The sequence below is a fragment of the Zonotrichia albicollis genome, chromosome 22, assembly GCF_047830755.1.
Source record: "Zonotrichia albicollis isolate bZonAlb1 chromosome 22, bZonAlb1.hap1, whole genome shotgun sequence".
Taxonomy (NCBI): Eukaryota; Metazoa; Chordata; class Aves; order Passeriformes; family Passerellidae; genus Zonotrichia; species Zonotrichia albicollis.
This window is the reverse complement of record NC_133840.1, coordinates 889,596-905,859: the sequence shown is the minus strand read 5'-3', so window position 1 is coordinate 905,859 and position 16,264 is coordinate 889,596. Positions and strand designations below refer to the sequence as shown.

At 52.0% G+C, this 16,264-nt stretch overlaps 1 protein-coding gene across 15 annotated transcripts in view; it reads right to left on the bottom strand.

Moving 5' to 3' along the window:
• Nucleotides 1-2,854, bottom strand: part of MSI2 (musashi RNA binding protein 2) — a 197,997-nt gene extending 195,143 nt beyond the window's left edge. For 5 of the 15 annotated variants that reach the window (XR_012583512.1, XM_074557070.1, XM_074557075.1 and 2 more), the window contains exons 1-4: nt 2,519-2,852; nt 2,307-2,347; nt 2,098-2,179; nt 1,649-1,733 (exon numbers count right to left, since the gene is read on the bottom strand). Coding sequence is in view for 12 of the 15 variants with exons in the window: in XM_074557070.1 (XP_074413171.1) it covers nt 1,649-1,733; nt 2,098-2,179; nt 2,307-2,347; nt 2,519-2,580 (270 nt within the window). In the remaining 3 variants the exon portion in view is untranslated. Of the gene's footprint in view, nt 1-1,648; nt 1,734-2,097; nt 2,180-2,306; nt 2,348-2,518 lie in introns of all 15 variants that reach the window. The other 10 variants (XR_012583510.1, XR_012583511.1, XM_074557071.1 and 7 more) reach the window with 5 other exon arrangements.
• Nucleotides 2,855-16,264: the final 13,410 nt, after the last annotated feature.

Below are 16,264 nucleotides of genomic sequence, written 5' to 3'. Positions count from 1 at the left end.
CGGTGAAGCTCTTCACCCCTCCCCCAGAGAAGAGCAAATTAATACATTGCAGGGACTAGACTGTGATACAAGAAAAAAGCTGGGGGAGGACCTAATTATAGTCAGAAATATGACAGGGTGTCCTCCCATGATTTTTTTTTTTTTAACTCTCGTTCAAGATACTGTTTGCCTTTGTTCTTCTTATCTAAATTTATCTTTAAAAACACATAGAGAATATAGCTGTACATGAAAAGTCTGGTGAGTTTAATTTCAGGAGCACGGCTGAATCAGTTATCTTACCATATCTGATTAAACCTAAAATCAAATTATTAAGGCATGTGAAAGCATGGGCTTCATGTTCAGGCAAGCCCAGCAGAATCTGCAGGTCGAATTAAAACACTAGATTCCACCTGCTTCTACAAGAGCTTTAAGCTTTTTGTTTCCATATAAATTACATTTAAAAAAAAAACATATCCTCACGTTTGCTCCCTGCTTCTCCCTTTCTTCATTGAACTACAATCTCGCACACACAGGCACCCGTGAGATGTTGCAGCACCGAGACAGGCTTGCTCCCAACACCAGGCTCAGGTTAAAATAAACCCCTTAAGCCCCAGAAGGCCGCCTGCAAACCCCAGTGCCAGCAAGGAGCACGCTCGGTGTGCCCAGCAGAAGGTCTCTGCAGACAGCTCCCTTCCCAAACACAGCCCCCTCCGAGCCAGCAGCACCAGAGCACTGATGACCTCTAGCAGTGTCCTTCCCCCCTCCCCTCCCAGCTCTGCCCAGGCTCAAAACTACAACCAAGTACGAGGCACAAAACTTCATCTTTTTGCTTGGCCTGGGTCACAGGGAGAACACAGGGCCCAGAGCTGCACTTGCCCGACACCTTTTGTTTGACCCAACACTGAAAGCACCACATTGGGGCAGGGGGCAAACTCAGGTGTGGAATTTTTGTTTAAAAAAAACCCAAAAATGTAATGTTGATTTAAAAAATAAAAAATCAGCTGCATCTCACAAGCATTTTTTTCCTTACATTATGCACTGGAGACCGAGCGCAGCAAAAAGCTCTGGAGAAACAACAACACATTAGGACTTGTGCTTCTCTACCACATCCACTCTCCAGCTCTGGCAGAGCTTCCCATAAATTACCGCGTGCATTTCGCCGGGGCCCTGCCATCACAGGTGAGGGGACCTCTCCAAAAAATGACTTTGGGAAATGACACGAGCAGCAGCTTTCTCGGTTTGACAGTAAGTCACTCCCACCTTGAAACGCGCTCAACAATACATAAATAATCAATCAAAAGAATCACAAAGTTCCCTGCAGAAAGCATGCCGCAGCCCAACACCAAAAAAAGTTGGATTTTACTCCACAGCTTTTTCAATGTCACCGCTCAATAAAATATAAGGCCGGGGGAGGAGCCAGCGGTCGGTATGGGTGAATTCCGATTTCAAAAAAAAAAAAAAAAAAAAAAAAAAAAAGAAAGTTACCGCTTTTGGCAAGTTAAAAGGCAGAGTCTATAAAAAATATAAAGGCAAAGCCGAGGCACGCAAGGTCCCGGTTCAATGACAGCCTGGCACCGCCCGCGGCACCGGCCCGAGCGGGGCTCGCAGCGGCCGGGTCGCGGCCGCGGGTGCGGGCAGGGCGGCGGGCAGCCCCCGCAGCAGCACCTACCGTCTTGGAGTCCAGCTCGTGGTGCGGCTGGGCCAGGACTTTGTCTACACTCGCCGGATCCGCGAACGTAACGAACCCGAAGCCTCTGCGAGAGACAAAGAGCGAGGGGATGGCGGGGGGGTGGGGGGGGTGGTGATGAGAATTAGAGCCAAAGGGAGAAGTCATAAAAATAAACCGCTGGGTCCCCCTCCTTCCTCCGCCCTCCCCCGAAGCCTCCGGGAGCAGGGGCGGCCGGCTCCGACCCCCGGCCCCTCTCCGGCTCCACCGGCCGCTTTGTTTCCTGCTCCGGGCTGGAGGGATGCGGGCGGGGAGAGCCCTCCCGCAGCGCCCCACGCGTGCGGGGGGATGCGGGCCGGGCTTCTGGGCCGGCACCGGGGGCTGCGGGTCCACCCGCCCCGACCGCAACTCGCGAAGTTTGTCAGCCCGAGCGGGGTGGGCGGCGGTTTTACCTGGAGCGCTTGGTGGTGGGGTCCCGCATGACCATACACTCCCTAATTTCTCCGAATTTACTAAAATAGTCTCTAAGGCTGTCTGCGGAGAGAGAGCAGAGAGGGAGAGGAGGGTCAGGGATGGGGGGGCGCGGGCAGGGCCCGGCCGGCGGGACGCGGCCCACGCGGGGCGGGACACGCGTGGGGAGGGGGCGGCGGGCGGGGGTTACCTGGTGAGGTTTGCCAGCTGAGGCCGCCGATGAACATCTTGCTGGAGGGAGAGAGCAGAGCGGAGTTGAGCGCCGGTGCGGGATCGGCCATTTTGACGGGGCAGCTCCCGGCGGGGCGGAGGGGCGCGGAGCGGAGCGGCGCGGAGCGGGGCGGGCCCGCCTGACCACCCCTCGCCGCCGCGCTCCGCGCCCCCGCCGCCCCGCCGACTTACCCGGGGTCGTGCTGCGCCTCTCCGGGGCTCCCCGAGGTAGCCTGGCTCCCGTCCGCCTCCATGGCCGCGCCGAGCGAGAGCCCCTTAGAGAACCCCCCCCGCCCGCCCAACCCGCCCCCCCCGGCCCGGCTCCGGCTCGGTTCGCTCCGCTTGCTTTGCCCCTTTTTCCGTTCCCCCCTCCTCCTCCTCCTCCTCCTCCTCCTCCTCCTCCCTCCGCTACCGGAGGATCTCACTGGAGAGGCGCTGGGGCAGCAGCCAGATCCGTCACACGTGGGATCGGCTTAGCTCAGCGCCGCGCCGGCGCTCCCTCCCCCCGCCGCCATCCTCCCCTCCCTCCATCCCGCCCTCCCTCGCGGGGGCGGGGCCTCCGCCGGCGCGTGGCCCTCTGTGACGTCACCGTGACGTCACCGCGCCCTCCCCGCGCAGCTCCCGCCCCCCCCCGCGCGCGTCCGTCCCTCACTCGTGTCCGCGACACCCGGGACTGTCCTCACGGGACTGTCCTCACGGGACTGACCCCGGGACTGTCCTCATGGGACTGACCCCGGGACTGTACCCCGGAATTGTACCCCGGGACTGTCCTCACGGGACTGTACCCCGGAATTGTACCCCGGGACTGTCCTCACGGGACTGTCCTCATGGGACTGTCCTCACGGGACTGACCCCGGGACTGTCCTCACGGGACTGTACCCCGGAATTGTACCCCGGGACTGTCCTCACGGGACTGTCCTCATGGGACTGTCCTCACGGGACTGACCCCGGGACTGTCCTCACGGGACTGTACCCCGAGACTGTCGTCATGGGACTGTCTCCCCCTCATGGGACTGTACCCCCGGGCCCCTCACACCCTGCCCAGGCCCCCCGACCCTCACGAGGGGTGGCCTTTGGCTGAAACTGGCTGTTCCTGCTGGCCCCCTGCTCTGCTCCCCACCCCACACAGCCCAGCCGGGTGTCAGGGGACAATTCCAGGGCCTGGGAAGTGCCTGCTGGGTGTCCAGGGGAGGAAAATTAAATTTTAGGGACTCGGGAAATTTTCAGAGACATCAGTGGGTTTGGAGTTCCTCCACCTGTCCAGCACCGAGTGCCTCCCACCCAAAGACCTCCCAGCTCAGCAGCCAAGCCTGCAAGAGCTGTTTTGGGATTGCCAACTATTTCCAGCTCAGGGATTATAATATTTTCACTGGGGCTGGGGGCAGTAAGTGGATGTACTTTCCAGCAGGGACTAATGAACAAGGTGGGAATAAATGGATGTGTGCAGGGCTGGGAGGTCAGGCCCACTGGAGAAACACCTCTCTTCACGCTGTGATGCTGACCACTGTAAAACGGGATATAATTCCCTTTATTTGGTTTGTTTTGCCATGAAGTGTTGAACTCTGGCCCAGCAGTGGGGCAGGCTCTGCTCCTCCAGAGCGGGCAGGGAAAAGGGGCTGACCCAGCCCTGCCCCAGCAGGGTGAGCAGCACCGATGTGCAAAGGAAATGGATGGGGGGGATTAAAGAACAGTCTTTTTCTCCCCCTTTGAGCTTCCTTTAGATCTTAGCTATTTCTTGTAATAATCACCGGGAAATTACTAGTCAGGAGAGCGGTTCCTGGGGTTATATTACCCCTTTAATCTCTCTGGCAGCAGTGCAGAATTTTAAAGGGGTTCCAGAATGAACAAGCACAAGACAGATTGTGCTGATGGACAGAAGGAACTTCAGTGCAGCTGCTTATAGCTCAGAAAGAAATTTTGATTGCTATATATTAAAAGGAAATCTCCACTGCTATCCCTTCCATCAGTGAACGTTGCAGGTCAAACGGCTTTGGGAAGACTTTATCAGTACATTCTCTCTCCACCTCCCTCAGAGCTGAGGCTGGGTTCAGGGATGTGAGCAGTTTCAATCTGTTCAGTTGGTTTTGCTCTTTCTGAGCACTCTGCTGTCACAGCAGAAGCCAAACCCACGGCACCAGGGATGCTCTGGGGACACGCTGGGCACCTGAAGCCCAGGGGTGACAAACCAGGAGCTGCTGCCCTTCTCCTTTGTCGACAGCACCCAGCCCCAAAGGTGCTATTCCAGCCCCAATCCCGGATTTTCCTCTAGCCCACTGAGAGTCTGCAGGCTTGCCCTCTGCTCTCCTCCTCTCCAGCCTCTAATGTTCATGCTAAAAATCCAAAATCCCAGCGGAATTTGGGAAGTAGCTAATGAACTGCAAAGCTGCAATCTGTAACTGCCGGCCAGGGATAACATTCTCCCTAGCTGCACAATTAAAAGTTGAAGCATTTAGTCCAATAACAAGGAAAGTTACTGCTATTGATTCAAACCAGCCCAGATCCTCCATGGTGGCTCTGCAGGACACAGGAATTTGGGACAATCACACCTGTCCACATACTCACGTAGTCCCTACTCTCATTAGCAGGCTTTAGCCTCAACAATTTCCTTTCAATTTTTCAACTCCTGTTTCATATCAGAGACTGAGATGCAGAGTTTGTTAAGATCAGCATTTATAAGGCCAAAGTGACATGAGACCCCAAATCTCCTTGGAGATACATGGGCCCTGAGAGCCTGATTTCTGAAACGAAGAGATCTTGGGCTCCTAAACCAGCTGGGCATGGATTGGGAATGCTGTTCCAGGTAGGGAAGGTGGCAGGTCCCAATCTCCCAGGCTGCAGTGTGTTCCTTGGACATCCTGTCTTTGCTGTGCAGCAATGCCAAGGGGCTGCATCCACCTCACGCTGCCTGGAGAATGAGTTCATCTATCTGGGGCTGCAGGAATCTGCATTTATGTGTTGTATGCTCTATAAATTCAGTGTCATAATAAAAAGGATCTAAATCTTTACTGAATAATTCATTTTCACGCGTAGGGAAGGAATAATGACCTATATTACATTCCATCTATCATTTAGCAGGTTGTGGAGATTGATCGGCCGGTGGGTTTCGAGGTCCCCGGTGAGGAGCAGGGCCCTGCCTGCTGCCCAGCTGTGCCTTCACCTGACAAACATTATTTAGACAGAATTCCAGGGGGTGATGTGCTGGGGAGCTGCCAGGAAGTCAGAGATCGTTTAAAATGCAGAATATGTCATTGCAAACAATTGGTGTTCTTGGTGCATCTCTGCCTCGGGTGTTACCCACAGAGCCGCACCAGGAGAGGGGCTGTGCCAGCCCTGCCTCGGAGGGAGGAGACACAGCACAAGGCATGGAAGAGATGTCATCAGGCTCTGGGGTGTCAGACTGGTTAGGGCTGTCTGGGTACCATCCACATCTCCAAAGAGCTGGGCAAAGACTTCCTCTGTGTCCCTGGGATTCACAACAGAGGACAGGCTTTTAGCTGCACAGCACTCAGCAGCTTTGGTTGTGATATCTGTAGACAAAATTTCAGCAGAGTGCAGACTTAGGGCGTTGGATATTTTTTATTTCATTTTAGGCTGCCCATCCATTAACATCACCTGTGTTTCCTCGTGTGAGCTCTACACTTCTTCCCATGTTGCCTGCCCCTCTGTTTCCACCTGCTGCATCAGCTGAAAGGAAACCACCAAACCCAACGCCCATGAGCACTGCCCAGCCCTGGGGCTCTCAGCAGCCTAGGGCCAGGCAGGAAAACAACCAAAAACCACTGAGCCTGGCTGTGCAGGAGGGAGTGACCTAAAAACACAGCAGCCAGTCCCTAAACAGGAATAGGTTATCCCAGAACCAGTAATTTTAGGGAAGCACTACTGGTTCACACCTGGTGCAAACGTGGCTCTATATTTTGGGTAGACACTGGAGTTTTTCCCTGTCAAGTTCCAGATCTGCATCAAATTATTTCAGCATTTGCTAATGAAGACATTACACTGACCTTATTAAAAACATCGTGATTTTCATCATAACTGAAAAAACAGCGTTTTTTTCAACTGTTTCAAAAGAAGAATAAAACCCAAATATTATCAGGCCCATCTTTCATATGATAAGGGAGGAGGGGGAAGCTCTGCAAGGAAAGATTTCAAAGCCTGCTTTGTTTTTGTCAGCTTTGAAATCAACAGACAGCCCTGAGAATTCTGTTTTTCAGAACCACAGTGTTTAATTCTATTTACTACTTCCAGGCAATTCTATATATACACACAGTGAAAAACCCAAGCAGCTCACTTTAAACAAATCCTCCTGCTTTTTTCAGATGTGTCATTCCTCCTGCGGGTAGGATTGCAGGATACAGATCAATTAAGTTAAAGCCAAAAACAAAGCAGGGAGGAGAGGAAGGGGAAGAGCAGGGTTTGTGCTGTCCCTGGGCAGCTCTCCCTGCTGGATCTGGGGGTCACTGTCCTGTGGGCACCTTGGCTTCACCTGGAGGAGGGTGTTGGTGGGGAATTTGCCAAAGACTTCCCCAGCTCTGCTGTCTGATAGAGCAGCTGGAAACCCAGCCTCTCACTCCTGTGCTTGGACAGATCCAAGCACCCCAAGTTACCCCTTGTGTTGTCTCTCACCCTGGGGTGGACAGAGTTATGCCAGAAATCCCATTTCCTTCCCTCTCCTGAAACCAGGCTGTCTACCTTATTTCTCTCCCTGATTAATTTTTACCAAAGGCCTTTAAGAGCCTCTGATAAACTGCTCCCAAAGTCCAAACTAATATTATTAACCATGAATCTTCTCCTATAAATAATTCCCAGAAGTAGATCAATGCTACCACTGAGTCAATGGATTCACCAGAATCATTTCTTCCTGCTACTCTTGGATTTTTTTCTCCCTGTCGCCACTAATCAATTATGATGATAAAACTACCCTGGAACACCCCCAAAATAAAGATAAACAGTGTGTATTATCAGAGGCTGGGGCTGTGTACGGTGTTGAAGATGCGTTACCTTCTCTGAGCCACATTTGTTTTCCTCTACAGACAGTTAAGGGGAAAAAAAAGGAGGCCCAGTAAATGAATGGTCTGGTGTAACACAGCATTAATTCCCTGACCTTCCGCATTGAGTGACTAAGAATCTCAATCTCAATTATTCCTTTCATGACGGAATCTAAAATAGACACAGCAAGTCCTCACATTCTTGCTCAAAAGCAGGAGAGGTGGAATGAGACGAGTCAGCCTGATCACACTGAAACCACATCCATTATCAGTTCCATGTCATTCAAAAAAATTGACTGCGGGAGAAAGCAAGAGCATCCAAGGAGAATTATTGCAAAACATGTGCTGGCAGGATCTGGATAAATACAGACATTCATTTATATATGCACATGCATTTAAAATTCACAAGTGTGGAGCTGAATCAGGGGTAGGAAAAACAAGTCACTCCCCAGAGGACACCATCGCTCTAAATTAACAACAGGCAGATCAGAATTGATGAAAACACCCTGAGAGGTTGATAAGCAAAGCTCCCACTCCGGAGATTGTGGGGATCCCTCACATTTTGGAGTTTGGGCTTTCCTGCACCTCTGGCGTGATGGAAATGGCAAACCCATCATTTCCTGTCTGACTTTAGAGTTAACTACTTTGCTCCTTTCCAGTTAATCAAATGATTCTTATTGCTGATACAGCAAATTCCATGTTCGCATCAAAGGACACACGGAGCAAGAAAGTTTCCACGGGGCTTTAGACTATCTCGGCCCAGATCTTCAATGGGCACAAAATCCTCACAGTCACACTACCACGTGTATTGGCTAAAGAGCACCCCGTCCTCCATGGATCTCTGAAGGTATTTTCCTGCAGCTGGAAAACCAGGACAAAACAGACGCAGCTGTGGGACGCTGTCCATACCAGGAGCTGTTGTCCAGCCATGCCTGGCCATGCGCAGGCAGGAGCCTCACTCCCTGCACACAGGGCTCTCACCCTGGGCTTACCTTTAATGCAGTTCCCTGGCTTTCCATGTCATTCGCTGATTTTCATCTCCAGCTCCTGGGTTTGCCTTTCCGGCCAGGGCCTGGCACAGCCCGTGGCAAGGCTGCAGCGAGCCCGGGAGACAAGGAGTCACACTCAGCCTCTGGCCACATCCTAAATTCCAGCATTGTACGTCAGGAAGAAATGTGCCTGGGAAATGTAGCTGTAACTACATTAAAGCACCATAATTCAATTCTAACCACATCATTACGGAGGTGCAGATCAGATAAGCACGGAAGGAGGGAGCCGGGCTGTGCGGGCTGCGGGAGCCGCGTCCCGCCGCGCTTGGGGAGCATCGCGCTCCCTCCTCCGGGGATGCCCCACACGTTTATACCGCAAACTCACCTCTGCAGGCGGCGTCCTGCACTCCCTGCCTCTGCTCCGACCCAGTGGCACCCTTGCAGCCCAGAGGCAGAGCCTGCATCCCTCCCCGGGAGGGTGTTTTGATCCACACGGGCCCTTACCCCCATCCTGCACCGTCCTTCCGCACCCGAGAGGCTTCACCAGGGCGGTGCTGGTGAGCAGGGGGAGCACCGAGCCCCCGGCTGAGCTGCTGCCCTGACACCCCTCCAGTGCCCAGCCTTCCCCACTGCCCAGGGATCTCTGGCCTCCCCATGGGAGGGGTGGGGCCATGGCAGCCTCCCCTGGGGTCACCCATCCGCTGCCATCCAACATCACCACGCTCAGGGCACCAGTGCCTTGCCACAGTCACACCCAACTACTACAGCTGGCCATGGACTGGAAACCATTCTTTGAGTTACAGCCTCCTTCCAGGGAAAGTGCTTTTCCCATATTTAAGAGATTCCTCAGCTTTAAGCACCCTCTCCCACTAGATTTAAAGCGCTGATATACTGACTGTCAAGGCCTTGGATCCCTGGTCTGACTTTTGGGCAGCCATGAGATTAACTCTTCTGTTCCAAATCATTTTAAGCAAAGGTTAATGCTGAACTTGTGCATTTGCCTTTGCTGAATCAGGGCTTTGCCAACTTCCTGCTTTATTTATTTGGCTTTCTGTGATTGCTGAGCTGGGATGGCAAGGATCCTACCTTGAACCTCCCCTGGGACCTCTTGTGATGAAAAGCAAAGCCTGCAAACACTGTGGAGTCTCTGCTGCATTAGGAGAGGAGTTTCATGAAGATTCATGTCTTTCATATTGTTCTATGAAATTAAAGAGCAGAGGAAAATGACTTTCGAGGAAGTGAAGATGTACTGCAGCAATTTAGTTGTAAACATAATTAAGCAACTGGCCCTGACATACCCGTCCTTTCTTGGCCAAAATTCAGCTGGAATTTCCATTGATGTCAAGATCAAGCAATGCAAATAATTAGAAAAAGCTTTGTCAGGAAAGTAAGATCCAAAAGAGATTTTGGGTGACAGATCTGTAACAATGCTCCCCTCCTTCCTTCTGAGCAGGACCCAGATCTTTAGGTCCTTCATTTCCCTTCCAGGCTCATCCACCTGCCTAAGGCTCACACTGGGAACTGTACGAAAGCCTGTGTGAGGCCCAGCAGAAGTGGCTTCCAGGCTCCAGACACAGAAGGAAGAAGGGCTGGGATCATACATGGAGCTCTGCCTTGTAATGAAGTCACTCTGCCACTTCAGACTTACCCAAATTACATTGATGGGTTAATTTTGCACTGAAGGCTCTCAGCTGGGTCAGGCACCATCTCCCTCCCCTCTGCTCGGTGCCAGATTGGGCACCACGTGTTGTCCTGGAGGTGGCACCCAGCCAGGTCAGACTGGCACTGGTGCCTGTGTGTGCTCTGAGTGACTGCCCCAGCCCTGGAGTGGCATCCCTGCTCCACCTGGAGCCTTTGTGCTCCCAGAGTGGGTCAGAGCCTGGAGATGGGGCGAGCAGGACCAAACATTTAACTGCCTGAAATAAGAACTGGGCACTCAACACCTGTTTGTCATAGCTTGCTTACAAACGGGCACAATTACAAACGTGCAATTTCTAAGTGTAAATACACTTACAGACTGGTTATAATGAAGCAAAAGCAAACTGCTCTTAAGCTGAGCTGAGAGCCCTGGGCTTTGGCAGTGATATTTAGAGCTTTCCCGAGTCCCTGGGTGTGGAGTGGTTTTCTAAAATCGCCAGGTTTTTAGTTTTTGTTTAAAGTAAATGTATAGTCTTTGAAGCTCCAAGGAAAGAACTTGAAAAATGTGACCTTTAGAGCTTTGATACTGGGTGACAAATAAAAAGAATCCAAAGGACAATCCCCTTAAAAATATACATGGCTATCATTTAGTGAGCAGAGACAGGAAACAAGGATGATGCGTTTTGCTTTGAGGCCAGGATTGACAGCAGCCTCTCACATTATCCTTGAAATATTAGTGGGATAACACAGTGCCAGCAAACGCCTCCTGCACGCACCATTGCTTGCCCAGTTTTGCAGGAGCAGGTGCTGAGCTGGGGCTGTCTGGGCTGAGGCAGCAGCCGTGCCCAGAGGTGACATTTGCCTCGCTGGCACTTGGGAGCACCTCAGCTTCACCTTTGCTAATGGAACTCTCTGCATCATTGGGGAGCCACGCCGGCAGGCCCTCAGGAGCCCAGCAGCTATTCTTCCTGCTATTTCATACTAGGGTGCTCTTTCAAGGGAAGGAAAACCTTGGGGAAACTGAAAAATACCTAGCTGGAGTGGGCAGAGGCTCCTGGATGTGTTCTTCCTGGCTGAGGCCATTTAGGATGGATGCAGCACTAAGGCTCTGTGGCTCTCGTGGGGCATTGCTGTGATGCACCATCAGAGCAGCACTGCTCCAGGGAGGATGGAGTGTGTAGCATTACTTACACTGCACAGAACTTCTTGCAGTCATTCCCCCTCCCCTCTTTGCTCACCTCCTTGTGTGGCTGCAGCTCACCACAGATGGGACTCTGCTGGTCTGAATCAGCTCAGGGACATGGTTTTGCTGTTCTGTACCAACAACAACAACAAAAAAAATTCAAACCAACACAAACTTAGCTGAGAAAGTAATAAGAAGGCAAACTCAATTACTGTTTCATCTGGTATTATTGTTGCTTTGCTGCTCTTTGTCAGGGACTTCTTCCAAGCAAAATTGGAGAGATTATCTTGTCGAGATGTTATGAAGTAGCTAATCCCTTCCGCCAGTGGAGGAGAGCCAAACGCCTCCCGTTGGGCAAGTGGAAGTGTAAATATGGTGACAAAGTGCTGCCACCGCTCCCTGGCTCCAGGGGCCGCCTTTTCCCAGGGCTTTGCTCACTCCACATCTGCACAGGGCATCAGGATTTCCCCAAGACCTCCTCCTTCCTGTCCCAAAAGCTGCCTGGAGCAGGTGTATTTGGCATAACATCTCCACCGCTGTGGGGAGCAAGAGGGAAAAGGTATTTTCAGAAGAGAGGAAGGCCCCTGTTTAATGCCACAGTGCACAGCCCACCCTACAAAATCCAGCAGCTCAGGTAAGGGATATTTGCAAAGCTGGAGCAAGGCTCGGCTGGAAACGCGGAGCAGCCCCAGCCCGTGTGGGTGTGTCTGTGTACATCCAGCCAGGGGGATATTTAATGATAATTGCTTCTTTTCAGCAGCGAGCAATGTGCCTGCTACAACCCAAAATGATTTTGCTATTTTGACGCTGGGAAATCTGCAAGTCAAAGGTGAGGGAACGACTGCGCAGAGCAGCCAATATTAAAAATCACAATCTGGCAGCGGCGGCGCGGGCTGGCAGAGCTGGATTGCCAATCATTTTTATACCTCGGCGCTTTAAATAGCAATAATGTGTTGAATGTGAAATTGCCTGTGCTGATGGGGGTTGCTGCACGTTATTAAAACCCAGGCATTGGGACACACGTTACACATTTGAGATTCTTTAGAGACATTGTTGGGGGAAAAATACAAACTCTGTGAGAAATTTGAGGGAGGGGGGCCCAGGAGGTAGAGGGTGAGGGAGAGGCAGACAATCAGGTCTCTGGAAGATCACCAGGCAAAAGGCAACAGGGAGAACACTTTAGCTCTTCTGGATATGCCCAGGAAACAGCCAATTATTTCAGAGTTGTTGGAGCATTAAGTGATGCAGATTATTCCCCCTAACACTTATTCCCTATGCAATTCCCACTCAGTTTGCTCTGATTTGGCCCATTCCAGATCCCCATTTGGCCCAACACCTGAGCCCTGTGCTGGAGCCAGGCTGCTGCTGTGCCTCCTGGGCACCTGTCCCTGTACAGGGGCAAAAGCCCAGGGAAAGGTGCCCTGGCCTTGCCCCAGGGAACAGGAATTGCTGTTGGTGATGCTCTGACAGCTCTGCCTGGGTGAGGATCCAGAGCTGAGTCCTCACCAAACCTGCTGCTTCCCATCTCCATGGGAGCATTTCTCCTCCCCAATCAGGGAGTCATTATCCACTCCAACTGCCACATCCCTCCTTTTGGATGACTAGAACCCTTAATCCATGATTTCACAGACCTACTTAGGTACAAGCACCCACATGAAATGCAGATCTGTATAAAACCCAGCTCTGCATAAACACAGCCCTGAAAGAGGAAAAGCTGTGATGCAAACATGGTGTTATTTCCATCCATCTATGAGGTTATTCCTTACCTCCACCGGTTCCCTACCTGCTCCCCACTCCTCTGTCACACCTCCCAGGTGCCAAACTTCTGGAAAACCTTTCAGGAATGGGATATTCTTAGCTCAGATGTACACAGACCATAGGTTGAAGGGGACTAAAATAATAAAAAATCCATGTGCCTTTAATATTTTCAGGATTAATTTTGCTGCAGTCTCATGGAGTGCCCTGTGCCAGGCTGGGGTCCTGCCATGCAGGCAGGTGAGACAGAAGAGAAGGTGGAGAATTAGGATACGTACTTTTCAGACAGAGAACAAAGCAGAGATTTAAGGTCCTGTCATATCCCAGTGTTTTATTAGTCATTTTGCAGCAGCTATAGGACTGATTTTTTAATTAATATTTTTAAGAGAATAGGTATATGAATAAAAGTCCTAATAATAAAAGGTGCCAGAACAGAATAAAACCTGAAGTATCTCTGTTCATCACTCTCATGAACCCCACGCTCTTTCAACAAGGTCACACAAAATCAGCAGCTGAGCCTGTATTTTCCAGTCTCTTCACTGCCCCAGCACAGCTCCTCTCCTCACACACTCCAGCTTTGCTCAGTTTGTCATTAGAAACCAGCAGTGGCATCACCTTGAGTGGCAACACCATCCATCCATCCATCCATCCATCCATCCATCCATCCATCCATCCATCCATCCATCCATCCATCCCACAGCACATCGCTGCAGCACTGATGGGCCTCAGACCCAGACAGCCAAAGGGCACAACACAATCAAAATAAAAAGCCTGAGAAAATGGACTTTAAGCTGGGGAATGGGGAAATGAGGGGAATTGAGCTGGGATGTCTGTGCTCAGAGGGAAGGAGCCCAGCAGTGGGGGGCCAGCGCTGCATTCCCAGCGGCCGCGGCGCAGAGGCGACAGCGAGATATTGATTTGATAAGCAGATGAGCTGAAACTCCAAATGCATTGGAGATGCTGATAGGAAAGAAAGAGGTAGATGGGGAGACAGAGGAACGCAAGAGGAACAGCTGCGTACACTGAGATGCCGTGGAAAATAGAAGGTCATCGGGACCCGCGAAATTCTCCAAAGAAACAGGGAAGTGGAGATCGCAGGGAGACAGCAGATGTTTCTGTGCCAAGACAATGATGGAACCATAATTACAGCGAGATGGAGCGTCCTGCACAGCCCCAGCAACACGGAAACAAAACAAACCCCAAGCAGACACGTTTGATTGGCAAGTGGAAAAGGCTACAGAAAAAGTAATGAGCATTTAGCCCTTCCATTACAGAGGAGTCAGGCAAGGGGAAGAACGAGGGCACCTCTTCACTGCAGAGCCAGAACGCTGCCTGAGAGGTCAAGCTGCTGACAAAGCCCCTGGATTTGTATGGCTCTCACACATGGGAGAGCTGGGGGCTCACAAGTGCTTTCCCCCCCATTTTCAATAGTGGGGTCCAGCACACTCAGCCTGGGGCTGGGGTGCTCAGCAGATGCAGGGGGAAGCGCTTCCTCCCCATTCCTGTGCAAACCCACCCTGAGCATCCTGCCCCGTTCAAGGGCAAAACCTGGGCAAACAGAGCCTGACACGGGCACCTCTGGGGGCTTGTGCCATCTCAGCTGCCACTGGCAAGTGTCCCAGGGTCCAGAGGAGAACGAGCATGGTCTGAATCTGGGGTCAGGGCTTGTGTGCTTGGAAGCTCAGCTGTCCCTGCAGACAGCCAGCCCTGGGATGTGACAGCTCTGCCAGGAGCAGCAGCAGTGCTGGGACTCCAAGGGGAGCCAGAGCTCCTCAGCCAGGGGAGCCCTCTGCATCCCCGCACACTGTGACCATCTCAACTGGAACATTTTCCCTGACTCATTCACACCTCTCTGACTGCTGCCTCTGTAACAATCATGCTGAACTTTGCTTCTCACTTCCTGCACTTGCAAGTCCATTTTCAGTGGGAGGACAACAAGCTCACTTAATTTTGGCTGGAGGGACAAAATGATCTTATTTGAGGAAAAAATAACCTTGTTTCTGTGTACTGAGGCAGCTCTGAGGGAAAGGCACGCCACGACCACAAAACACATCCAAGCAAATTAGGGGTCTGTCTCTGTGAGTGAAAAGTAACACTCTCCCTTTATCATCTCACATCCAGACACAGTGTAAGGACAAACCTGCACAAGCAGAGATACAATCTGGACCTGCGAGCACAGAGGAACACCCCAGGCATGTAAATCGCGGTCCTATAGACGCAGTGCACAGCTGGCATGATCCATCTCCCCTCAAGGACTGCGAGCGCCGCTCGGCGGGGCTGGGCCGGTGCTCGAGTGCCATCTGCTGCTGCCTCTGCACGGCAGCGAGGCGGCCGCGCTCCGAGCGGGGCAGGGAGGGAGGGATGGATGGATGCATGGATGGATGCATGGATGGATGGCGGGGGTGCGGGTGTGAGGGGCACAGGGCAGATACAAAAACAGCAAACCAACTTTTCTCCACTACGACTCTTTCCTCATCATGCGCGGTGCCTTTCTGTCCCCCAGACAGGGCTGGGCACCCGCAGCAGTTCACCCTGCCACCCCTCACAGTGTGTAACACTGGTTTGTGCCACAAAAAAGCAGCTGTCCATATCAGAATTAGAGCTACAGGCTTGACAGGGCAGCCAAACATTTCTTCCTGCTCTGACAAAACAACTTGTCCAGTGAAGAACAAGCATCTCCCTTAGGGCTGGGTTCCCAGGAATCCCTCCTGAGCATCTCCCCACCCTGGGGACAGGAAAGCTGGGGAGAACAGGAGGCTGGATGCCCCAGCAGCCACACTGGGAGATGGTGGAGCAGCCAGGGAATGTCCCTGCACCAGGCAGAGCTCAGGGGATGTGACAGAAGCAGGAGATGCTCATGCTGCCACTCATGGCTGCCAACAAGAACAGTACTTGAGGGCCAGAGAAGTGCTTCAGGTGCACTTGGAGAACAACAGACATCAGAGAAGCCCAGAGCCAGGGATTACTGTGAGAGTGCTGCTATCCAGAAATGAGGGCACCTCACTTGAAACAGTATGAAATGTCTCTTCAGTGTACTTGAATCCAAACTGCAGAGTCAGGGCACAAAAAAAGAGTAACATCCCCCAGGCAACACGCAGGGTTTTGAAGCTGGGACATGAAGTGCACAACCCAGAGTCCCTCTGATCCCTCTTCCCAGGGGGAGGTTAAAACCTTGGTGTAGTGACAGCTGCAGCACAACTCCCATTGCCTTCCCCTGCTTTCCACAAGGACTGAGAGCGTTGTAAGAAACATCCAAACCTGCTTTCAGACACCAATACTCACGGCCGGGCGTGTGCAGCAGCTTTACAGACTTGATTCAGCAAAAGGAAGAAAGCTTGCAGCAGGTGTTCACTCAGCAAAGGCTCTGCAGGGCTCAGGGTCTGCGGGG